Source organism: Haemorhous mexicanus, chromosome 17 (assembly GCF_027477595.1).
Source record: "Haemorhous mexicanus isolate bHaeMex1 chromosome 17, bHaeMex1.pri, whole genome shotgun sequence".
NCBI classification, from domain to species: domain Eukaryota; kingdom Metazoa; phylum Chordata; class Aves; order Passeriformes; family Fringillidae; genus Haemorhous; species Haemorhous mexicanus.
Window position 1 is genome coordinate 1,599,388 of NC_082357.1, and position 22,861 is coordinate 1,622,248.

At 59.1% G+C, this 22,861-nt stretch overlaps 2 protein-coding genes across 11 annotated transcripts in view; both read right to left on the reverse strand.

Annotated features, from left to right (window-relative positions):
* Positions 1 to 1,968: 1,968 nt before the first annotated feature.
* On the reverse strand, positions 1,969 to 15,225 carry RHOT2 (ras homolog family member T2). 3 transcript variants are annotated; one of them, XM_059861322.1, is made up of 19 exons: positions 15,152 to 15,225; positions 14,807 to 14,860; positions 13,817 to 13,898; positions 13,667 to 13,710; positions 12,444 to 12,497; positions 12,056 to 12,108; positions 11,277 to 11,385; positions 10,748 to 10,849; positions 10,072 to 10,170; positions 9,565 to 9,673; positions 9,207 to 9,327; positions 8,095 to 8,179; positions 6,885 to 7,030; positions 6,704 to 6,804; positions 6,502 to 6,632; positions 6,009 to 6,089; positions 5,711 to 5,833; positions 5,349 to 5,551; positions 1,969 to 3,793 (listed from the first exon to the last, which is right to left on the reverse strand). In XM_059861322.1, exons 2-19 carry the CDS (start codon positions 14,837 to 14,839, stop codon positions 3,676 to 3,678), a joined length of 1,794 nt encoding a protein of 597 aa, XP_059717305.1. In that variant the 5' UTR covers positions 14,840 to 14,860; positions 15,152 to 15,225; the 3' UTR covers positions 1,969 to 3,675. The 3 variants fall into 3 exon arrangements, with proteins under 3 accessions (XP_059717305.1, XP_059717304.1, XP_059717306.1); XM_059861321.1 differs by having other exon boundaries at positions 14,807 to 14,865; XM_059861323.1 differs by lacking the exons at positions 10,748 to 10,849; positions 11,277 to 11,385; positions 12,056 to 12,108; ... (3 more) ...; positions 14,807 to 14,860; positions 15,152 to 15,225 and having other exon boundaries at positions 9,565 to 9,677; positions 10,072 to 10,163.
* Positions 15,226 to 15,314: 89 nt separating this feature from the next.
* Positions 15,315 to 22,861, reverse strand: part of WDR90 (WD repeat domain 90) — a 37,040-nt gene continuing 29,493 nt past the window's right edge. For 7 of the 8 annotated variants that reach the window (XM_059861312.1, XM_059861316.1, XM_059861313.1 and 4 more), the window contains 9 exons: positions 21,728 to 21,839; positions 20,700 to 20,871; positions 19,965 to 20,087; positions 19,697 to 19,883; positions 19,110 to 19,240; positions 18,025 to 18,168; positions 16,820 to 16,939; positions 16,342 to 16,426; positions 15,315 to 15,689 (listed from right to left, as the gene is read on the reverse strand). In XM_059861312.1, the coding sequence (XP_059717295.1) occupies positions 15,532 to 15,689; positions 16,342 to 16,426; positions 16,820 to 16,939; positions 18,025 to 18,168; positions 19,110 to 19,240; positions 19,697 to 19,883; positions 19,965 to 20,087; positions 20,700 to 20,871; positions 21,728 to 21,839 (1,232 nt within the window). In that variant the 3' untranslated portion in view covers positions 15,315 to 15,531. Of the gene's footprint in view, positions 15,690 to 16,341; positions 16,427 to 16,819; positions 16,940 to 18,024; positions 18,197 to 19,109; positions 19,241 to 19,696; positions 19,884 to 19,964; positions 20,088 to 20,699; positions 20,872 to 21,727; positions 21,840 to 22,861 lie in introns of those variants that run through there. The other variant, XM_059861317.1, reaches the window with a different exon arrangement.

Here is a 22,861-nt window from a genome sequence, read left to right on the forward strand (position 1 = left end):
GGCGGCGGGGGCGGCGGCGGGGGCGGCTCTCCCCGCCAGCCCCGCGTTGCGGCGGGCCCGGGAGCGAGCGGCGAGCGGCGGCGCCGGGAGCCGCCGATGGCAGCGGGGCGACGGCGGAGGCGGGGGCGGGAGCGGAGCCGAGCGGAGCCGCCCCCGCCGCAGCGCGCGGCGCAGCGCCCCCCCCTCCCCGCACCCGCCGCCGCCGCCGCCGCCGCGCGGGGAACCGGGACCCGCCCCGCCCCGCCCCGCCGGCAGCGCCGGGACACGGCCCACGGCACGGGCAGCGAGCCGACACCCGGCGCTCGCAGCGTGGGATGGTGCCGGCATCCCGGTACGGCTGCGGACATCCCGGTGCGGGAACCTGCATCCCGGTACGGGAGCCTGCATCCCGGTACCGGTACCCACACCCCACTATGGTAACTGCCTCCTGGCGTGATACCTGCTTCCCAGTGTGGTATCCACACCCCAGTATTGGCACTCACATCCCAGTACTGGTATCCACATCCTGGCCCAGTTCCTGCATCCCAGAGCCCCTCTGAGCATCCTGCTGTGGATACCTGTATCCTGCTCCCCGTGTCCCAGCACTGACGCTCACATCCTGGTGTGGGACCTGGGTCCTGGTGTGATCCCTGTGTCCCAGTACAGGATCTGCATCCTGGAATGGGAACCTGTATTCCATTTCCAGTACTGCATCCCAGTAACAGGTACCTGTATTCCAGTACCCACCTCCTGGTACATGGCTTTGCAGCTGCACCCTGCTTGAGGAATCCATACCCTGGTACAGTACCAGCCTGCCAGAATGGACACCAGCATGCCAACACCAGGTATCTGCTGAATCTGGTGCAGATTGCAAATATTCCCTCCATCCCGTCCCTGCACCCACAGGCCAGCACAGCCCGGGTACACCCCCCATGGCACAGGGCCCACAGAACCTCCAGTGTTGTCCTCTGCCCCAGCACAGTGCTCATGGGACAGCCTGGCACTGGGTCCCTGGAGCTGGCACTGCTATGGGACGTGCCCAGTGTCACCCAGGCCAGGCTCCCCTGGATCCCCAGGCCGGGCAGGGGTGTCCCCAGGACCCATCCCTGGTACCGTCCTGACTTCCAGGGCCGCGGCTCAGCCCCACTGAGGTGCCCAGGGAGCTCTGCCAAGCTCCTTCCCTGGGGACTGCGTGTGACCACGGCTGGTGTCCCATGGCCCTGCCATGCGTGTGCCCTGCCCCACATCCCTGCCTGTCCCAGCCCAGCGCCCGTGCCCCGCACACCAGAGCTATTAATGCACACCAGGGCACGTGGGCCGCAGCTCCCGAGGGATCCAGCCTGGTTTGGAGTCACCAGGGAGCACCGCGTGTCCCGTTCGTCCTGGGAGCGCCCCCCCTGCCCGCATGGCAGCACGGCTGTCCCCACCCTCCCTGTCCCCTGGCTGGCCGTGTGGGAAGGGTCTCCTCTCCCACCCCACAGGGATCCCCCCCATGTGGGAGCAGTCCGACCCCATGCAGAGCAGTGCAGAGGCTCTGGAAAATCCTTTTCTCCGGCTGCGCCCACATTCCCTGTGCCCAGCGCCCGTGGCTGAGGCAGGAACAGAAATAGCTGAGGGAAAAGCTGCCATGGGAAAACAGGAGCAAGGAGGGGAGGTGGCACAGCCCTGGGAGCTGCAGGTGCAGGGGGAAAGTGTCCGCAGGGAAATGGGGAGCCCCAAACCCCACACAGGGACGGGCACGCAGATCCGCAGATCCCAGGGCAGCCAAAGCTCCTGCTTCCCGGGGATCCCGGGCAGAGAACCACAGGGATCCGTGTCCCCAGGCACCAAGGAGTCCTGGCCAGCCCCAAGCCTCGTCCCACCACACCAGGCCCTAAGTCCCTGTAAGTGCCCTCAGAAGGGGCAGCCCAGGCTCTCGGGGTGGCCCTGCCTCCCCTGCAGCCTGGGCAGGGACAGGGTCCTGCTCCCCAGGTGACACAGGACACGGTGTGCAAGCGCAAGGTGTGTAAAAATTTATTTTGCTGTAGAGAACAAACCTAAAACATTACAGCTCCAGCAGATGTGGAGCAGGGAGACACCAGGCACGGGCCCGGCTGGCAGAGCCACGCACGGTGGGCACAGAGAGGACGTTGAACACAAGGAATGTGGCCCTGGCAGTGCCAGGGACCAGGGGCCAGCTGTGAGTGCGTGCTGGACTGGCACAGCAGCTCCTGCACAGGCAGGGACACCTGGCTGGCCAGTGCTGGGGACAGCAGGATGGGGACACCACCCTGGGGCTGTCCCTGGGAGAGACACCGGTGCTGCCCAGCGATTCCTCCATCCCCTCGCTGGCTCCAGGCCACCACAAAACATTTAAATAGACAAAACACAGAAAAAGCAGATCTGGGTGCTACCTAGGATTTGCCCCTGCAGCTGCCTGGAGGCCAACCCTGAGTGTGCTGGGGAAGGCCAGGCTGGTGACAGGCTGGTGGCACGGCCAGGCTGGTGGCACGGCCAGGCTGGTGACACAACCTGGCTGGTGACATGGCCAGGGCTGATCCAGGCTCCCCTGGGAGGACAGGAAGGCAGGGATGGGTGCTGGCCTGCCTCTTTGTAACTTGCAGACAGGGACACAGTGGGACCTCAGTCCCAATGGGTGATGAGCTCAGTCCCATTAGGTGAAACCAGCTCAGGTGTGGGCAGGGGACGGGGGACAGGAGACAGGACAGGAAGGAGCTTCCAGTGGTGCCAGGAGATGCAATGCCCAGAGCCTGATGCTCCGGACAGGGCCCCACAGAGGGAACAGCAGGTCACAGGGCCTAGGGCACAGCGTGGCACCAGCTCGGTGATGGCACTGCCATGGAAAGACTGGGCACACAGTGGGCATCCAACACCCTCCCAGTCCTTACCAGGGCTCCCAGAGCCCTGCAAACACTGCTGGCCATGAATACTGGTGGCCAGGGGTGGGGAGGGGACAGGCCAAACGGGAGGCAGGAAAGGATGGACCTGGAGCCTGGCACACTGCAGGACTCACAAGATTTTTGTGCAGAAACAACAGAAAGGAGTTCAGGACAAACCCTGGTTGTCACTGTCCCCTCTCAGCCCAGGACAGCAGCCACTGTGGCCCAGCAGGAGGGGCCAGGCCTGACCCCACACACTGGGCTGGGGGTGCCAGTGCCTGGCTCTCCCTCCCTGGCTCCCTGTGCCGGCTCTGGCTGAGGGAAACCGGGACAGGAGCTGGAGCTGTGCCCCAGGGAGCTGCAGCCATGAGCTCATCTGACAGCTCAGCTGCTGCTGGAGCTCCCCGAGGCCCCAGGAGCGTTGTGCCCTCCAGAATTGAGGGCACCAGCACAGCCCTCTGGGGAGGGGATACGCCCAGTCCAACAGACACTGAAACACTCGTGTTTGAGCTTAAAAACAAGCGTTAAAAAAACTGAACAGAATAAAGATGAGGGTGATCCTCCAGCTGCTGGTGAGGCAGAGCTCTCCTGGCAGAGCTGCCTGCCCTGTGGCCACGGGGGCCAGGAGGCCATGCTGAGGCTGCTCGGTGCCAGGGATGGATCCTGCTGGTGCTGGGAGCTCTGGCTTCACTGGTCCTGCAATCCAGGCTGGGGTCAAAGGAGAATTTCCTACCAGGGGCCAGCTTGAGGTGGGGCCCCTCTGGGCGTCGCTGGGGACGGGGAGCTGGTGTCACGGGGACGGAGTGGGGCGTGGCTCTCATTTGTTCTTGGCCAGCAGGCGGTACAGGGTGAAGCCCACCAGCGCCGTCACCGCCGCCCCCAGCGCCACCCGCAGCCAGAAGGACGCGACTCCCAGCTCCACGGCGTTCAGGTGGCTGCAAGCAAACACAGGAGAGGCCGGTGAGTGTGGCTGTCCCGGTGCTCCCTCCCCACACAGGGAGGCAGGGAGTGCCAGGGGGTGAGCCCAGCACACGGGAGAACAGCCCAGTGAGAAACTGAGAGATTCCCCGTCCCTGCAAGCAGAGCTCTCATCACTCGGCATCACCATCAAGCCAAGGGAGGGCTGTGGGACGGATGTGGCTGTCCCCTCCTCTTCCCTGGAAACAGCTCTCCAACACCTAAATAATTATACAGGTATCTGCCTTTCTAGGTCAAGCTGCCTTTCCAACTCCCCGTGCATGGAGAGCCAGGATGCCACCATGGGGACACTGGTGCCAGGGACCAAAGGGCAGCGAGGGACAGGGCCCGGTGCTGCCCCAGCGTACACATTCCCTCCCCAAACACATGCTGTCCTACACTAACCAGCTCCACTCCTCTCCCTCCATCCATAATTCATTCCCCACTACATCTGGGGAGCACAGCCAATCCCCGGCCCTCCATTACGCTGTTATTTATTTATACCACATACCCTAAGATATATTAAGAATATTTAAATTTTAATACTGCAGAGGGGAGGGAAAAAAAAAAAGCGTCAGCTCTAAAAATAAAGTTGTTTATTGAAAAGAAGCTGGAGGGAAAACTACTCACTAGTAATCCCATCCTGCCTTCCAACACTCCCACACGCTCTCCCCGCCAGGGCTCGGCCCCTGGAGCTGTGCTGGTCCTTCCCAGCCCTGGAGCAGAGTGATTCCACTCACAGGGAGCCTCCTCCCTCCCCAGAGCCCCCCTCACCTCCTGTGACCAGCCTGGTGCTGTCCTACCCCGTTCCCAGCCCCTCTGGGGTGCAGTTCCTCCCAGAGAAAGGCTGTGTGACAGAGGTCTTGCTTCACTGACCTCTTTTTCAGCCTGATCCATCTCATCGGGAGAAAATAGCTGCCACCCTCCCCGTGGGCCTTGGCAAACTAAGCTGGCTACTCCTCTTCAGCATTTTTTATCTTAGGCTTCAAAAATAAACACTCCTGTGGCAGGATCTATCTACTAAATCTGCCAGAGACATACACACAGGCAGAAGAAAACCTCCCCCCTCTGCAATTAGAGGAAGAAGTGGCTTTTCTGTTTCAATTATTTGTATAAGCAGATCACAGAATCACAGAACCCTGGAATGGTTTGATTGGAAAGGAACCTTCAAGCTCATCTCATTCTACCCCTGCCATGTCCAGGGATACCTCCCACTGTCCCAGGTGCTCCAAGCCCCATCCATCCTGGCCTTGGGCACTGCCAGGGATCCAGGGGCAGCCACAGCTGCTGTGAGCACCCTGTGCCAGGGCCTGCCCACCCTGTCAGAGAACAATTCCTTCCCAATATCCCATCTAATCCTGTCCTCCTTCAGCATAAGACCATCCCCTCTTGTCCTGTCACTGCATGCCCTAGATGACACCAAAAGCTGCAGAGAAACCAAAGCAAAAGCAATGTGGCAGAGGCAGGGCTGGGACACGGCCCCCTCCCCAGGCTGTGCTCCCAGCAGAGCTCCCCCACGGGAAGGATACTAACGGGAAGGTGGCAGCAGTGGCCAGTTTGGTGTAGACAGCGGTGCTTGGTGGTCCCTGGCTGTGGCAGGAGAAGGGGAAGGGTGGAGGGAGGCAGTGCTTGTAGCAGAACTCAGCTGGGAAGAGCCCTGGCTGCTGGCTGGCTTCTGGCAGGTCTGTCTTGGAGGCCACGAAGACACAGGGGATCTGGCTGTCCAGGTAGTGCTGCTGCAGAGACAGAAACCCCAGCGAGGGATTAAGGACCAACCCCGGGAGAGGCGGGGCTGCCACAAAGGCTGATGTTCCCTGTGCCCCTGGTGAAGTCCAACAGGACCCCTGCGGTTGCCCAGGACCACTGTGAAGGCCCCCAGGGTCCCTGCCAGCTACCTTATAGATGCTGGCACAGTAGCTGAAGGATTTGGGGTCGCTGAGGCTGTAGATGAAGCAGGCGACGTCGCAGGCTGCGTCCGACGGCTTGGAGAACGTGGTGTCAGCACTGACCTCGTACAGCTGCAGCACAGGGGACAGGGCTGTGGCACTGCAGTGTCCCAGGGCTCAGCTGCTCCTCACACCAGCACAAGGACCGTGCCAGCACAGGCACAGCCACATGTGCCAGGGTACGGGGACCCAGCCCAGCCCTGCTAAGAGCCAGGCACAGCACAATTCCCTGCCCTCCCAGACTTACTATGAGGTACTTCTCCTGGCCGTTGACCTGCACTGTGTTGATGGTGTAGAGGGATGGCTGTCCTGGCTTCTCCCTCTGGGCCTGTCACAAGGAGAACACCATCTCAGGCAGTGGAGCCAGGAGCAGTGCTGGGTGAGGGACTGTTTCACACTGTCCCCCATGGCCTGACAGCCCCCTGAAGGGCAGCCAGGCCCTGTCATGAGATGTGGGGCTGCTCCTAACAGGCAGGGAAAGTCAGCACTGCTATGGTCAGACCAGGGAAAGGCACAGCCCCTCGGGACAAGCAGAGGGAGCAGACCCACTGCTTTAGCCACGATAAGGACACCAAAGCCACCAGCATGGAGGGGGTGTGAAGCGTGGGCAGGGAGGGCATCACACAGAGGGGCCTGGCCAGGGCAGGGAGGTGCCACCAGGGGACAGATCGCTCCAGGACCCCCAGCTGTGCCTCCTGCTCCGCCCTGGGAGCGTGGCCAGGCAGGGAGCAGCCACTCACCGCCAGGCTCCTGCCGAGGAAGGCCTGCAGGAAGGCGGACTTGCCTGCGCCCCGCGCTCCCAGCACCTTGCACAGGAAGACGTTCCTCTGGGTCTGCCCTTTCTCCAGGTCAATCCTCTTCTCCCGGGTCACTGGCAGGAGAGAGGGTGGTGAGAGCCAGGAGGGACCCGAGCTGGGACAGAAGGGGAGGGCATGGCTGTACCTGTGAGGGCTTGGGTCTGGGAGTCCTGCTCCGAGAGGATGGGGTAGCCCAAGTAGCCCAGGCACTCCAGGCAGTGCCGTACATCCAGGTAAGCCACGAGCCTGGAGAGACAGAGCACACCAGGAGGGTCAGCAAGGGCTGAGTGATGTGACCAAGGGCCAGGGAGAGGGACTGAGCTTACGTCCACTGGCAGAGGAATCCATGCAGGGAAAGCAGGCCTTTATCAGTGGTGCATACCGTGTTGTAGAGCTCGGGGCCCCAGGGCACGCAGGGGAACACACTGAAGAAGTTCTGCAGCTCTGTGTGCGACAGGGCTCCGTCCTGGTCCTGCCAAAACACAGGGAGTCACCAGGGGAGGCAGGACCCAGCCTGTGCCCAGAGGGGGCCATGCCACACGGGCCACCTCCCCGCTGTGTACTGTCACAGGGATCCTGTCAATGGCAGGAATCGATCGACCGCAGCGAGGCTAGAGCTGGGCGAGCTCAGAGCCAGTGCCTCAGGGACTGCCAGCACTGCACAACAGCAAACGTGCCGTGGGATTGCAGCTGCAACCAGGCAGGACTTGTCCACGCCCACCCCACAGCCCTGAGCTGCTGTTCCAGGCATTCTGGGAGCCAGCTGTCCCACAGCAGCCTGCATCAGGCCAGCCTGGCCTTCCACAGGCCAACTCAGCACTCAGGCTGCTGTGCCTGAAGGGGACCTGCCGGCACCTGGGCACCCAGGCACGTGCATCCATTCAGTTCTGCCATTCCCCATGGCTACAGAGCTGATCTGGACACACAGGGACGTGAGTCCACTCTCGGCTGCCATTCCTGAGCCACTCCCCGTTGTCACAGAGCTGCCATACCCCAGATGCACATCAACATCTGAATAGCCAGTCTGAGCAGGTGCATGCTGATCCAATACAACCCTTTCTCCCACTCTCCAATAGCCTGAGTTTGGCACAAATGTGTTGCTCTCTCTCTCCAGCCTGGCAGCCCTCCACCAGGCTGGCAGATGCTGGTGTTTGGTCCATGGCTGCTGGCCAGCAGCTGTGCCCGCTTCTCTGCCTGCCTCCCTGCCCAATTCCCTGCCTCCCTGCCTGTTGCAGCCAGGCACTACAAGGGCCATGCCAGCTTGATGCCGACTCAGACCCAGTCCCTCAAAGTCCAAACTGTGCTTTGGCCAGGAGTAGTGACCAAACCCCACGTCCCTGACAGGCCATCAGACTACCTACGGCTTGCTGTGGCCACTTCCAGCTCCCAAAGCCTCCAAAGAGGAAATGCTGTGGCAGAGGAAAGCTCTTCCCTGGTGCTCCCTGGCACAGAGGGGTGTTTAGGGGAGCAGCTGTGCCCAGGTGTGCAGGCCCAGCAGAGCATCCCCTCCCCTGCAGTCCCTGCCCTGCTGCCCACCTTGTCGTGCTTCTCGAAGAGCCTCTGCAGGAACTGGTATCCCAAGTGGTTGAGCTCTGTGGAGCAGCTGGGGGGCACACGGATCCTGTTGGGAAAATCATGGAATTATTTAGGTTGGAAAAGCCCTCTCTGATTGAGTCCAGCTGTTCCAACACTATCAAGGCTAACATTGACCCATGTCCCCAAGTGCCACATCCACATGGCTTTAAAACCCTCTAGTGACGGGGAGACTCCACCACTGCCCTGGGCAGCTGTGCCAGTGCCTGATAACCCTTTCAGCAGAAAAATTTTTCCTACTGCCCAACCTAAAACCTCCCTTTTATCTTTCATATCTTATTCGCCAGCTCAGACACCCAAACGAACCTCCTCAAGCCCTGAACAAAGGGCAGAGTGTGAGCACATCTCACCCAGGGGAAACAGCTCCCCACTCCCTCCCTGCTCAAGGTCAGCTGTTGCCTCCAGGCCTGGCTATTCCTTAACACAGCCCCTTTATTTTGGGGAGAATCCCCTGAGGACGCACAGTGGCCTTTCCCTGGCACATCCCAAGCAGCCCAGGAGATGCTGTGCCTTTGCTCTGCCTCATGCCCAGGGCTTCAGCAGGGCACAGCAGTGCCCCGGGTGCCATCCACCAGCGTGTCCCTGTCACCTCCCTGCAGCCTGCTCTCTGGGAAGAGAAGGAGGCAGCTCCCAAGCCAAACCCCTCCATTCCTGCCATCTCCCCATCTCCAGAGTGGCAGGGAGCAGAGAGGAGACAGCAGCCGCACAATCCGCCACAAGGGCCGTGCTGACAGCTCACTGCTCCCGACAGAGCCGCTCTGCCTCGCTCAGCCAGGCACACAGCAGCCTCCAAGAACCCCTTGCTGATGTCAAGGCAAGTCTGGATTTCATTCCTCACCTTCCTGTCTGCCTAAATCAGCAGCTCCAGGCCTGCTGTATTTGTCCCTGACCCCACGTGTCAGCTCCTGCCCCAGGGTAAGGCGAGACTGCGAACCTGACCCCGACCTAAGGGCCCAGAGCAACTCCTGGGCTGCAGGAAGGATGCAGCCAGGGTGCTGGGGATGCTGAGCCACACACCAGGGGGATGTGGCCCCTGTCCAGCCCTGGACACTCACTGTGGGTACAGGTAGTCATCTGTCAGCTCCAGCTCGTCATCGTAGCCGAAGCGGCGCAGGATGGTCCAGGTAGTCTCGTGCCGGCCCCTCTGGATGAAGAGGGTATTGAGGAAGAGGAAGCCTGCAGGAGAGATCAGGGCTCAGCCACAGGGGAGTCAGCCCAGGCTCAGGGGTCCACTCCTCAGCCCTGGGAAAACAGATTGCTGGGACAGAGAGCCACAGCGGGCTTGCTTTAACAAGAGGGACTAACTAGGCCTGGAAAGAGAGCCAGGAGGCTCAGGCCAAGGGCAGGGCCCCTGGGGTGTGCTGAAGGAGGTAGGTGTCCCCCTCCCCTGGGGAGGAGCCCTCGGGCTGTTACCGTTCAAAGTGAGGCCGTTGTCCTGCACCCCGTCTGTCGTGTTCTTCCACACAACCATCTTCACATCCTCCAGGGCCTGGGGAGCCAGGGGGTTTCCAAAACAAGACTTCTACCTCCCAAGAGAATGAAGACCATTGTCAGAAAAGCACTCAGAGAGCACAATCCTGTCTCACCAGGTTCCCTCTCCCCTGGCAAGGATTGGAGCTTCAGAGAAGGAAAATCCACCCAGCTCACAGATTTCTGTCTTATGCCCTGTCCTTCTGCATCCCAATAATTTAGGGCTCTCAGCATCTCCAATACCTCCTGGTCTTCCCATGGCAGAGCAAACTCGGCCCAGGCTTAGGAAGATGGAAGCCCACATGCTCAGAGATGCACTCTGCAGTGCTTCAGCTGTGCCACAGAAACACCAAACAGGAATAGGATGGCTGTGCCAGAAGAGGGGCAGCCTCCCTGCTGGAGAGGGAATCCCAAGCTCTGGGGAACTCCTCAGCTCTGCAGCCACCCTACCTGGAAGTAGTTGAGCTCATCATCACTGAGGATCTGGTTGTTGTCCTGGTCTGAGAGGTTGAAGATCCGAGTCAGTGCTCGAGCACAGGCAGGTTTGAGCTGCAAGGACCAACCACAGTGACAATGACAGGGCCAGCCACAGCCTGGCCCTTCCTCCTGCAGCCCCACACACAGAGGGTTCCCTTCCTGCACTTCTAGGCCAGTACCACAGCCTCCTTGGAGGTGGGAATCATGGAATCATTAAGGTTGGAAAACCACTCCAAGATCTGAGTCCAGCTGTTCCCCCAGCACTGCCAAGGCCACCACTAGCGCGCGTCCCCAAGTGCCACATCCACAGAGCTTTTAAATCCTTCCAGGAATGCTGACTCCACCACTCCACCTGTGCCAGTGCCTGACCACTGAAATCTTAATATCCCATCTAAAGTCAGAGAGGACAATCCATGGGGAATTTTTCTTCCAGACCCTTCCCTACACAACCAAGACACAGCCTGGAGCATGAGGGCTTCTGCCCCAGCCCAAGTCCCTGCAGGTGTCTGTCTGCCCAGATGGCTGTACTGAGCACAGGAGATGGGCGCTGTTCCCTTGGCCTGTCTGTGCCAGCCCAAACCCTCCACCTGCATTCCAGAACCTCCAGCCCAGAGCAGTGTGAGGGAAGGAGGCTCCCCCAGGAGCCCACCTGCTTCTCCTCCGGGTCGTAGAGCGGGGCAGTGGGGTGCAGCACAGCTTTCTGGGCGTAGTAGAAGAGCTCAGAGATGTTCTTGAGGTTCTTGGCAGAGCACTGGGGATTCAGAGAAAGAGACAGCCCTGATGAAAAGGGCAGGAGGAGGATGATACAATCTCCCCCAGTCAGACTAGCTGTGCCTCAAAGCCCAGAGAAATATTTGTCCACCATGAGAGAAAATCGAAAGGGACAATCTCCTGGGTTTTGTTCTGGCTTTGCTGTGCCCATTCCACAGCCCCAGAACCAACAGGGCCTGTGTAGAGCTCCAACTAGAGAGCCACAGAGGGCAGACACAGAAAGCTGCTCCTTGGCAAGGGGTAAAGGACAGAAAGGCCAAGGACAGGCTCTCAACCCCTGGACACGGGGACTTGTGTAGAGCAACACCATCAGGGCAGCTCTCCAGGAGCACAGAGGCTCCCTGACTCCCACCAAACCAGCATTCCAACCCCTCAGGGAGGCCCTGCACACCCTCCAGCTCCCTCACCTCCACACAGGTCTCAATCTCTGAGAACTGGTTCATGATGGGCAGGATGACCTCCATGGAGCTGCCCACCTGCAGGTCAGACTTGTTTCCCACTAAAATAATGGGGATTCTAGGAAAGACACAGAGCACAAGTGAGGCCACCCCTCTCTTGGTCCCAGCACTGTCCCAGCCATTGGTGCTCCCATGGGCAGGTCAGGGAGGCCCCAGCTCTCCTCTATAAGGTCCAGAGCAGCTTTCCTGCCTCCCACAGCCGGGAGCATCCATCTGGAGAAACAGACTGCCTGATCCTGCTTATGCTTTCACCCAGCAACAATATGCTCAGGAGCCTTTAATCCAGCACAACAGCCTTCTGCCCAAGAGATCCACACACAAACTAAAGCTTCTGTGCTCCCAGACCCCCCCTGCAGCCTCCTCTCCCTGTCTGGCTGAGATGAGATCAAGGGGGGAGAAGGATCCCTCCTCAGCGACCCCCAGCCTCAATTGGATCTCTGGTGGAGGAAAGTGCCCGTGTGCTTCTGCTCTAAGTGGTCTGGCCACAAACCACAGTCCTGGAATGGTTTTGGCTAGGAGGGACCTTAAAGTTCATCTCATCCCACCCCCCGCCATAGGCAGGGACACCTCCCTTAGACCAAGGCTCCAAGCCCCATTCAACCTGGCCTGAATCAATCCACAAAGCTGGTTTGCTTTCAGTACCCTCAGAAGGAGGTGAGGATGGTGGGCACCCCACAGCCCCCAGAATCCCCCAGTGCTGCACCCACAGACCACACCCCACACAGTACCTGGATCCCTTTTCAAGTCCCCCGTTCACCATGGGGATCCACTTTGTGCGAATCTGGAAGGTGAGCAGAGGGAAAGGGCTGTCAGCACAGCCTGGGGAGGGAGAGGCAGCTCCCAGGCAGGCAGGAACAGGCCCTGCAGCCATCTGCTCCCTGGCATTCCCTCACACCAGCAGTGCTGGCACCAGGATGCAACAAGCCTGTTGTCCTGCTGTGAGGGAGCAACCCTGGGTGGGGCTCAGCTTCTCCTTGCAGGAATCTCTGACCCAAAATCCCACAGAGCCAGGGGCCATCAGTACATGCCCACACCACAGGGGAGCAGGGAAACCCCAGCACTGGGAACCCCCTCTGGCCCTGCTGCCGGAGCGGGGCCGTGGTGGGGACCCATTACCTTGTCAATGGTGGCCTCCTTGGTGACATCGTACACCACACAGACCACGTTGGCCTGCAAGAGAAGCAGGAGAGGGTGGTGAAGGGGTCCCTGCCATGCTCGTGGTAGCAGGGAATGCCAGGTCAGCAGGGAATGCCAGGGCAGCCTGCAGGGAATGCCAGGGCAGCAGGAAACACTGCCTGAGCTGCCAGGGAAGCGCTCGGCCGAGCGCACGTGAGCACGGACACGTACACAGCCCCCCGTGCCCTCAGCATGAGCCCAGGAGCTGCTGGGAGCAGCTCCTCTGCCTCAGGAGCTGCTGGGAGAAGTTCCTCTGCCTCAGGAGCTGCTGCTCCCACGCCTGCTGGCCCAGATCCCCCTCCCACAGCAGCCGTGTCCCAGCCCTCCTCCCCTCCTGACCCCTGCAGACAGGGCCAGCACCGAGGCTTCACCGGAAGCAGACAGGAGGGATCACTGGTCCTTTCAGCAGAGAGTTTAATGCTAATCCGAGGACACACAAGGGCTTAGGCAGGATTTCCTGGAGCCATTTAAAGCTTCTGTGTACTCCTGCTGTGTGGGTGGAGGGAGCAGGACCTCTGTGCCCACCTCCTCAACCGTTAGCCACCGGGGCTGGGAGATTAAATAGCTTTGCTCACGTGAGAGAGATGGTTTTATTAGCCATAATTAAAAGGTCCTCATGTCTGCAGAGTCAAGGTTAATCCCAGGGCAAAGAGCAGCTGGGTCCAACCCAGCCAGACAACTTAATTATTCCTCCATGGCTGCTCTGAGGGCTCCCTCATCCCTCCCTGCCCAGTGCTCACCAGGGGCTGCAGCTCCCAAATTAACTCCTCTGTGCCAAAGCTTCATCAGGCAGCCACAGGGATCTAATGCAATGAGAAGGGGTCTTGCCCAAACCCAGCAACTGCTCCTCCCTCTTCTGAGTCCATGGGGAATATCCCGAGGCTGAGAGCAGTGTCTGCTCCTGCCTCCTCCTCCTCCTGTGGGCAGCGAGCTGCCCCCACCGCTCGCCTTCTGGAGGCTCCCTGGAGGGCCTGGACAAGCCACACACAACAGCTTACAAGACAGAGCAGGATTAAACAAGCCTCTAAACAAACCAGGAGCATTAATCCGTGGATAACCAACCGCCTGTGCCTCTCTGGGTGGCTAGCAGGGAGGGGAGGGGAGCAGCCATGTGTCCCCTAGGGACCACAGCCTCCTGCCCAATCCCGGCCAGCCCTGCTCACCTTGGCGATCTCCTCCTGCAGCTCCTCCTCCGTCTGCTCCGACTCTGGAAGGGGAATGAAGCCATCACCACCAGCCCAGCCAGGGCCACGCTGTCCCAATCCTCTCAGCCAGGCAGGGAAGGGGAGAAGCCAGGCAGGGCAGGACCCTACCTGAGTAGTCCACTATGTGTGTGGGGACCTTCTCAGGGGTGACATCAGCCGGGATGGTGATCTCCTCCGCCCGGGGGGGCACCTGCAAAGGCAGCACACCCCGTCCAGCCAAGAAGCACAGGTGACAAGGGGCTTCAGGGCCTTGGCCACTGCCAGCGCAGGATGAGCTGTGGATCATGGATTGCTCTTGGCCCACCAGACTGCAGCAGCCCCCTGCACTCCAGCCCCGGCACAGGCAGTGTCCTCCAGGTGGAACTTCCACCTGCCTCCCTCACATGAAGCTCCTGATCCTGGTGGAGATAAGCCCTGGGCACTCCCTGGGCTCCTCTGGGAGCAGTGCTGAGCTGATTGTGTGGGCTGGGAGCAGGGAAGGGGTGCAGGGCTGGTCCCCCCCAAACCCCTGAGCTGATGCTGCCCAGCACAACACCACGGAGGGCACACATGGTCAGCAGAAGAAACCATCTGAGGCTCAGGGAAAATGTGTCTGGACAGATTGATCCCATTTCCCTACCCAAACTGTGCTGGGACAGCAAGCTGTTGAGGGACACAGCTGGCTAGATGCTGCTGCTCACAGTGGCCTGGCTCAGAGCACCAAACCCATCTCCAGAAGATGCAGCAGGCAGGGAATGGGGCTGGCCCCTTCCAAGGGCTCTGTGGGGGTGCCAGCCCTGCTGTGCTGGTGACAGGGACCCCCAGCAGCAGCAAGTGGGGCCTGGGAGGCACCAACACCCTCCTCAGGGCAGAGAGAGCTGCAAGTCAGGATCAGCCCCAAGTCGAAAGCCGAGCACAAACCGAGGAAAACACCACCTCAGCTGGAGCTCTGTGTGGTCCTCACTGACCTCACCTGAACCAGCCCCGTGGCTGTCACAGCCCCGGGAGCTGCGAGCACCTCCCAGACATCCCCACCTCCAGCGGGGACACTGGGGACAGAGCTGTCCCATCCAGCGAGGGGGCCCGGGCTGGGGCCGTGCGCGTCCCCTCCCCACTCACCTCTTCAGGAAACTCCTCTCCCACCAGAGCCATGATCAGGGACGTCTTCCCCACCTGGGCTAGGAAATAAAGGGAGGACGTTGACATTGGCACCGGCACGGCAGAGCTTGAGGGGGACAGCGGCAGGTGGGACCCACGACCGGAGCCGTGACGCCACGGATCGCCCGGTGACAATGACGGGCCCGGTCTCTCCCCTGGTCCCGCCAGTGACGGGGGGGGGGGTCCACCTGGACCCCCCGCCCGCCTTCGCCCCTCCCCTGCAGGAGAACCCTCTCCCCCGGGATCCCCGTGCCCCCTCCCCCTTGCTGTGCCTGGGGAGCCTCCCGTGCCCGCCGCGCCCCTCACCCTCCCCGAGCAGGAGGATCCGCACGTCCCGTTTCATGGCGGCGCCGCCGCCTCCCCGGCACCCCCCCCCCCCCACTTCCGGCCGCACCACCGAGCGGCGGCGCAGAGCGGCGCGGGGCAGCGCGGCGCCCCCTAGCGGCGCCAGCACACCCAGACCTCCAGCGTCGGTCTTTCGATGGTTTATTAAAGAGAACAAAACGTTTAACGGCAACAAACGGCAAACGGGGCTGTGAAACACATTCCAGGGCGGGCGGGGCCGCAGGCGGGCCGGCCGCTGCAGCCGTGGGGGCGGCGGTTCGGGCCCGGTTGCGGCCGGAGCCGGGGCCTGTCCCGGGGCGGGCCCCGCCGGAGAAGCGTCGCCTGTGCAGGGCCTGCCCGGCTCAGGCGCCCGGGAGCTCCCACACGAGCACGGCGCTGTGCGAGGCCGTGAGGAGGCGGCGGCCGGAGGGCGCGAAGCGGCAGAGGTGCACGGTGTCGTCATGGCCGGCGTAGTCCTGCGGGGCCCCGGCGGGACAGGGCTGCAGCCTCAGCAGCCGGTCTGGGGAGAGCAGCGGCTCAGGGCTGCACCAGGAGGCTCCGGTCGCCCTTCAGACCTGCTCCTTTGGGTTTGTCCGTGCCACGACCACCCTTCCCTGTCACTCACAGACCTTCTCCATCTTTACTCCGTGCCAGAAGCACCATTCGTGATCACCTCCCATCCCCTTTCCATGTCTTGTTCTGGCCTAAAGCACCATTCCCCCTGTCCCTGTCCTTTCCCAGCCAGAAGCACCATGCCCAGTCACTCCCCAGGCTCTCTCCCCACTGCTGAGCTGGAAGGTGTGTTGCTGAGCTGAGTGACACAGGACAGACGGACCCAAGCTGCTCCAGGAGTGAGGTGTCCTTGCGAGGAGCAGGGTCCTGCCTGTCCCCATGCTGTGGGAAGGTCCCTGCTGCCGCAGAGGCTGCAGCTCACACAGCCACAGGAATGGAGACGGCCCAGAACCCCGGGAAGTCATTCCAGTGCCAAACCATGCCCAAGGCCAAGCACGATTGACCTCAGCATCTCATTTCTGACCCAGGAGCCTCCTGGAGGTTTCTCCTTGCCCTGGACCGTAGCTCCCAGGTTTGAGGACGTCTCTTGTTTGGAGGAATGAGGACACTTGTTTCCCCTCTGCAGAAGAGGGAAGGGCCCAGGCACCCCCAGCACTCACCACCAAAGCCGAGGGCCATGAAAGGTGCAGCTGGGGACAGGCTGAGGGACGTGGCAAAGGCTGGCAAGGACATCTTCCTGAGCACCTGCAGCCCAGCAAGAGAAATATCGGCAGCTCAGAGGGGAAGGCAGCATCCACAGCTGTGCAGCCACAGCCCTAAGGAGGCTGATAGGGAGGCTGAGGGTGCGCAGCTCCTAAAGCTGCCCCAGGCATCCAGCAGACAATGGAGAGAGTGTTGATGCTCTGGAAGCAGCCGCCTTCCCCTCCCTGGGATCAGGGACTGGCTGCCTGCCTGGATGCAGCCTGAGGCAGGGGCAGGGCTCTGCTGCTCACCTGGGCCACACTCGGGAGTTTCCAAGATGAAAATCTGTTCCCTGAGCAGCTGCCTGAGCCCACCCCACTCCTGTCACTGAGGGTAACACACAGGGCAGCTCTGCCAGCCTCCCCTGTCCCCACTGCCCTGGTAGGGGACAGGTACCTGTTTCTTCCTCAGGCTGTAGAACAAAGCTTCCTTCTGCAGCCCAAAGCCCACGTAGACCAGTACACCATGCTCCCAAGGGCAGAATGCAGCCAGGCTGGGAGGGAGGCTGTCCAGACCCTGGTGAGGGAAACCAAAGGCAACAAAACTGGGGCTGGATTCTCTTTTTGGATCAATGAGAGATAAAAAGAGAGCACAGAGGGAGCCCAGGGCTGTGAGTGTTTGAGCAGTGGGACATGAGTATGGTGGAGGCTGCTTCCCCCCTCTTGCATTCCCATCTCTGGCTCAGGGAAAGCAACGAACCACCACAGCATGCCATGGAAACCTGAAGCAAATCGTTTAGTGTTGTAGGTGCAGGTCCCATCAGGGTTCAACAGGTTGAATTCCCACTGAGATATTACTGCTACATGGGCTTGAAGCTGGGATTTTGTTATGGATCAGCTCAACACAAGAAAACGGGGCCCAGGAGGCAGATCTTGAGCAGGGGATGCAAGATCAAACCTTCACGCTGTAGGGAGAACTGTAGTGAGCTTCTTTCCAGAGCAAATCCAACTTTTTGGAAATGAACAGAAGAACTATTGACATAACCCAGGTGCTGTATGGAGCCAAGCTGAGGCACTGCCTCTTGCCCCCCCAAAACACCCAGCTCCCCTCTGTCAGCCAATGTCAACTGCACCAGGGACCATCTCCATCCTCTCCAACACAGATCCTCCTGCTTTTCTAGCAGGTGTCCTGCTGCCCAAACCCTACCCCTGGGCTGGAGCCAGAGGCTTCTGCCAAGCAGCAGGGACACACAGGGCTGAGTACTTGGCTCCAGGAAGCCATCACCATGCTCCTGGCTCAGAGCACTCACACTCCTCAGGAGTGTCAGAATTAGCAGTATGCTCATAATTAGCTCTCCCTCCTGCACACCATGCTCACTGCTGCCTGGGCTCTGCTTTGCTGGCACAGGGCTCTCAGCTCTTCGCAGGTGCAGTTTAGGGCTCCCATGCTTAAAGTCAGTGCTGCAGGGCAGTCTGGCACTGCTACACTTTATTTCCACACCCAAGAAGGTGCATTGGCAAGACACTCTGTGAACTGGACTAACAGAGATGCATTCCCTAAGCACACACTCACTCTCAGAGCCCTGTGCCTCCCTCCTCCATCTCTGCTGGTGTCCACCCTCACACCAGGAGCAGGCAGGGCCTGGCAGGTGCCACACTCACCTCGGGGCCAGCAGGGGCTGGGAAGCTGAGCCAGTCGAGGAGCTCACACTTGTCCCGGAGCCAGTCGGAGCCCCAGACGCTGACGCGGCGGTCGGAGCTGGCTGCCAGCCACAGCTCCCCTCCTTCCACCCCAAGCTCGTGGTACTGGGAGCAGAAACACAGCCGTGTCCTTCTGGGGGCACAGAGGCTTTGAAGGAGGGGGACAGTAAAGCGTGGAACAGGAACTTATGGGAACATGGGGCTTGTGTTTAGGGGATGAAAGCCAGGATTAACCTCTGTTTGTGGCTGCTCTATCCCTGGAAGTGTCCAAAGCCAGGCTGGACAGGGCTTGAAGCAACCTGGTCTAGTGAGAGGGGACCCTGCCCCTTGCAGGGGACTGGAAATGGTTGATTTTTAAGGTTCTTTCCAACCCAAATCCTGGTCTGAACAACTCAGTTCTCTTCCTTGGGACACCCTCTGGATCTGCACATCTCCTAGGTAAGTTATTTCCAATAGCATGTGTCCCCTAACGTCCTTCACCTCAAATCAAAGAAGATTTTCTCAGTCTCAGATTACCAGGAAACACAGTCTTGCAGTGTAGATGATCTTAAAGCCTGAGAGCTTAGGGAAAACTATTCCTATTTCTGCTGTGCAAAGGGAAAAAACTCTCCATGAAGAGCAGGACAAAGGAGGTACTCAAACCATCCCACTGCTGCACAGCCAAGTCTTCCCAGCTCCACAGAGGAATGGTACAGGCTGCCAAAGACCCTTTTTGGGGGGAACAGGGGCTGCAGGCTGACAGCCTGGGCTGCTCCAGAGGGGTGCTGCTCTCCAAGAACCTATGGCACAGGTTCATGTCACACATGCGTGCAGGGTGTCAAAAACTGCTACCAAAGGCTCCCCTACAGGCACAGCCTCACTCGGGCTGCACCTCTGACACATGGAGATTTATTCTACTGAATAGATCCCTGGAAAAACTGATCAGAAGTTGCTGGAGGGGATGGTGGAAGATTTCCAAAGAGGAAAAGCAAGGGACACCAAAGCAGACTTGCTGACCAGAGGTGTGCATTGACAGGTGGGGACTGGAGTCACTCCTGAGGTCTCACCTGCTTCCTGGTGCACTGGAGAACAGTGATGGGGGAGCCTTTGTGGTCAGCCAGGACATGGATGGTCATTCCAGTGCGAGGGCTGCTGACAGCCACTATCCCATCCTTGCCCCCTGACAGGATCATTTCCCCTGGTGGCAGAGGACAGGAAAGAATGGGACACTTCTTGTAAGAGGAAAAAAGGTCAGAGGAGAAATGTCCAAGGCTATGGGATACCAGTGTCCTGAAACACTGTAAAAGGCTGGGAACGTCCCAGTCAAGGGCTGGGTATGATGAGATGTCTCAGAGACACCCATTACACCCCCACACTGAAGAAGAGCCACAGTAGCTCATAAAACAAAGGTGTTTGTTGTACCCAAACCCCTTGGCTATCCCAGAGCCAATCCACCTCCTGTGTCCCACCCACCAAGTGCCCACCTGGCAGAGTCACCAGAGCTCAATGAGACAAGTTCTGTGGCTCTCCCTGGCCCTGGGGTTTTGGGCAGGTGGCCGGGACACAGAGCAGCTGGAGGCCAGGGTAAACCCAGGCAGCACCAAGCCACTTTCCCGAGGTCACATGTCCCCAGTGTCACCTCAGGCAGCCTCACCATCAGTGGAGTAGGTGACTGCTGTCAGTGCAGCAGCGTGGGGGTGCATTTTCAGCTCCATCTCTGTCCTGGAAACACTGAAGACACGGACAGTGCCATCACTGTACCCTGCCACCACGTGCTGGCTCTCGCCGGGACGAGGCCACACCCCGACAGGACGAGGCTTCCAGGCCAGGCACTGGCAGCTCTGCAAGGAAATTGGCAGAGGCCTGGTGACACAGGGGACACTTCCCTGTGCCAAGAGGAAGGGACTGATGTGAGCCCTCACCTGGTTGAGCACCTGGAACTGCACCACCAGCTCGGTGCTGCCCAGAGCCCAGATCCTCACGCTGCCGTCCTCCCCGCACGTGGCACAGTGACTCTCGTCAGGACTAAAGCACACCTCAGTCACCTGCTCCAGAGAAAAGGCAGACAGCAGTGCTCTATAGGTGCCACAGCCCAGAGCACATCAGCTGCCCTGCCCCTTCATCCCCAGGATTGTGCTCATGGGACACACCAGAGGGGAGGGAATGTAAAGGAAGGTGCAGAGCTTTGCTTTTGGGCTAACACAACACGAGGAAATGTCCTCAACTTGCACCGGGGAAGATTTAGATTGAATATTAGGAAGAATTTCTTCACAGAAATGGTTGTAAAAGCACTGGCACAGGCTGCCCAGGGCAGTGGTGGAGTCACCACACCCAAGAGTATTCAAAAAATGTGTAGGTGTGGCACCTGGGGACATGGTTTAATGGTGAATGTCATGATGGTGCTGGGCTGGTGCTTGGACTTGATGATCTTAAAGGTCTTTTCCAATCTTATCAGTCATGGCAAAGAGTAAACCCAGCCCCAAAGGCAGGACCAGGCACTCTGCACAGTAAACCTAACCCCAAAGGTAGGACCAGACAAGGTGCACTCTAAGTTGTCATAAAATACCTTCTCTCCCACCATTTGAACCTTTTTTCTCTGTAGCAGAAAGAGACCCTGAAGCAACAGCAAAACTCAGAGCAGGCCCAGCCCCTCTGACCTTGTTCTTGTGGCCGCTGATGAGTCGGATGCTGGTGCTCTCCACCCAGTTGATGTACCACAGGGTCCCTGCCGTGGTGCCCACAATTCCCATGTCCAGGGAGTCGTCAAAGGCTGCGCTCACAACGGTCCCATCCAGGGTGATCTCGTGCTCCAGCAGGACTGAGCCAGACCTGCAAGAAGGCAGGGTGGGAGAAGGATTGGCTCAGATGTTGGAACAGCCACTCTGCCTGCTTTAAATCCAACCTTCTAATGAGCCAGCTCAATGAGGGGCTCCTGTCCATGGAACAGTCACTGAGAGAGCTGGGGTTGTTCGTCCTGGGAGCCCTCAGAGCCCCTTCCAGTGCCTAAAGAGACTCCAGGAGAGCTGGAGAAGGACTTTGGATAAGAGCCTGGAGTGACAGGACAAGGGAGAGGGGCTTGCCACTGCCAGAGAGCAGGGTTGGATGGGATATTGGGAAGGAATTGTTCCCTGTGAGGGTGGGCAGGCCCTGGCACAGGGTGCCCAGAGAAGTTGTGGCTGCCCCTGGATCCCTGGAAGTACAAAGGCCAGGCTGGACAGGGCTTGCAGCAACCTGGGATAATGAAAAGTGTCCCTGCCCATGGCAGGGAGGGTTGGTATGGGATGGTCTTGAAGGTTTCTTCCCACCCAAACCATTCCATGATTCTGTGATTTGTACTTCAACCATCATTTTACAGGAAAGAAAAAAATAGGGCATGCAATAGCATGAGAGAAGAAACAAAGGCAATGTATTTTTCCCAATTCTCCTAAAGGAATTCCTACAAACCACAGACACAAAGTTCAGGCACAATAAACACCCACTTCTACTATTAAGAGGGTTCAGCTACCTGTGGCAAAAATTCAGTCAAAAGATCCAGACAGAAAGAATCAGCAGTCACGGGATGGAGAGAAAAAGCTAAGGATGAAGAGCAGCAGGAGCAGCGTGGTTGCATGTGCTCTCTGTCTGCAAAAAGCCACCTCTCAGACAGGTCCTGGGGGCTGCCAGCTGAGGGGCCACAAGCTCCTACCTGGCATTGGGCCCTTTCAGCCTCAGCTCCTGCACGGTGGCCACGGACCACAGGCGGATGCGCTTGGTGTTGCTGCCGCTGAGCAGGCGCTGGTGCCGACACAGCAGCACCCCTGGGGAGGAAGGGCACCTGTCAGTGTGCAGGGCTCCCTGCTGGGGTGTCCTGGGGGTGAGAGATGTGTGTAGGCTATTTGCCAGCTGTCAGAGCTGGGGCAGTTCTCTGCTGCTCATGGGGCAGTTCTCTTTATCTCTCCCACAGCCAATCCTCCCTCCAGGAGATCTCTGCTGTCCATGGCCACTGAGTGTCCCTGCAGGGCTGATCAAATTCCAGCATCCCATGGGGAGATGCTCTGCCCAGGGGAGGAGCCAAGCATTCCTCCCTGGATCCAATCTGACCTGGGAACAGCACAGCAGCCTTTGCCCTCTGCATTCCCAGAGGAGCAGCTTTCTCCTGCCCTGCATTCCCAGAGGGAGAGCAGGCCCATCTCCAGCAGCCCTGGAGCTCCAGAGGAAAACTCCCCCCTTGTGCAGGATCCCTGCTCCAGCAGAACCACAGCTGGCACTGCAGGAGGGCTGAGCCCCCCTGGGATGGGACTGTGCCACCACCCTGAGCCCCCCTGGGATGGGACTGTGCCACCACCCTGACCCACAGGGAGTCAGGACCTGCTCTGACTCTGCCAGTGCTTTGTTTTCTGCGTTTTTTGTACTATTGCATTTGTATTTTTTAATTTTTCCTAGTAGAGAACTGTTACTCCTATTCCCATATCTTTGCCTGAGAGCCCCTTAATTTAAAAATTATGATAATTCAGAGGGAGGGGGTTTACATTTTCCATTTCAAGGAAGGCTCCTGCCTTCCTTAGCAGACACCTGTCTGTTCAAACCAAGACAAGTGGGAACTGGAAAAATAGAAACTTCCACAGACACTGAAGGGTTTGACCTGCAGCCTTGGGAGAAGCTTGGATTGATGTAAAAATATAATACACAGACATTAAGTAGAAAAATCATGAATTTATGTTTCTACAGTTGTAAGTAAGAACATGCCTTAAGTAAGTGAGAAACTGTATGGGTAAAATGGTGAAGGGTTTATGGTGTAGTAATGTAATAGTATGGAGTGGGCTGGGAGTTTAGAAGTTAC

Coding starts and splice junctions, on each gene's coding strand:
- RHOT2 (XM_059861321.1), bottom strand. CDS start 15,188: ATGAAACGGGACGTGCGGATCCTCCTGCTCGGGGAGG. Junction 12,109..12,443: donor AGGAGGCCACCATTGACAAG/GTAATGGGTCCC, acceptor CTCACCTTCCAG/ATTCGCACAAAGTGGATCCC. Junction 8,180..9,206: donor GATGACTACCTGTACCCACA/GTGAGTGTCCAG, acceptor TTTTCCCAACAG/GATCCGTGTGCCCCCCAGCT.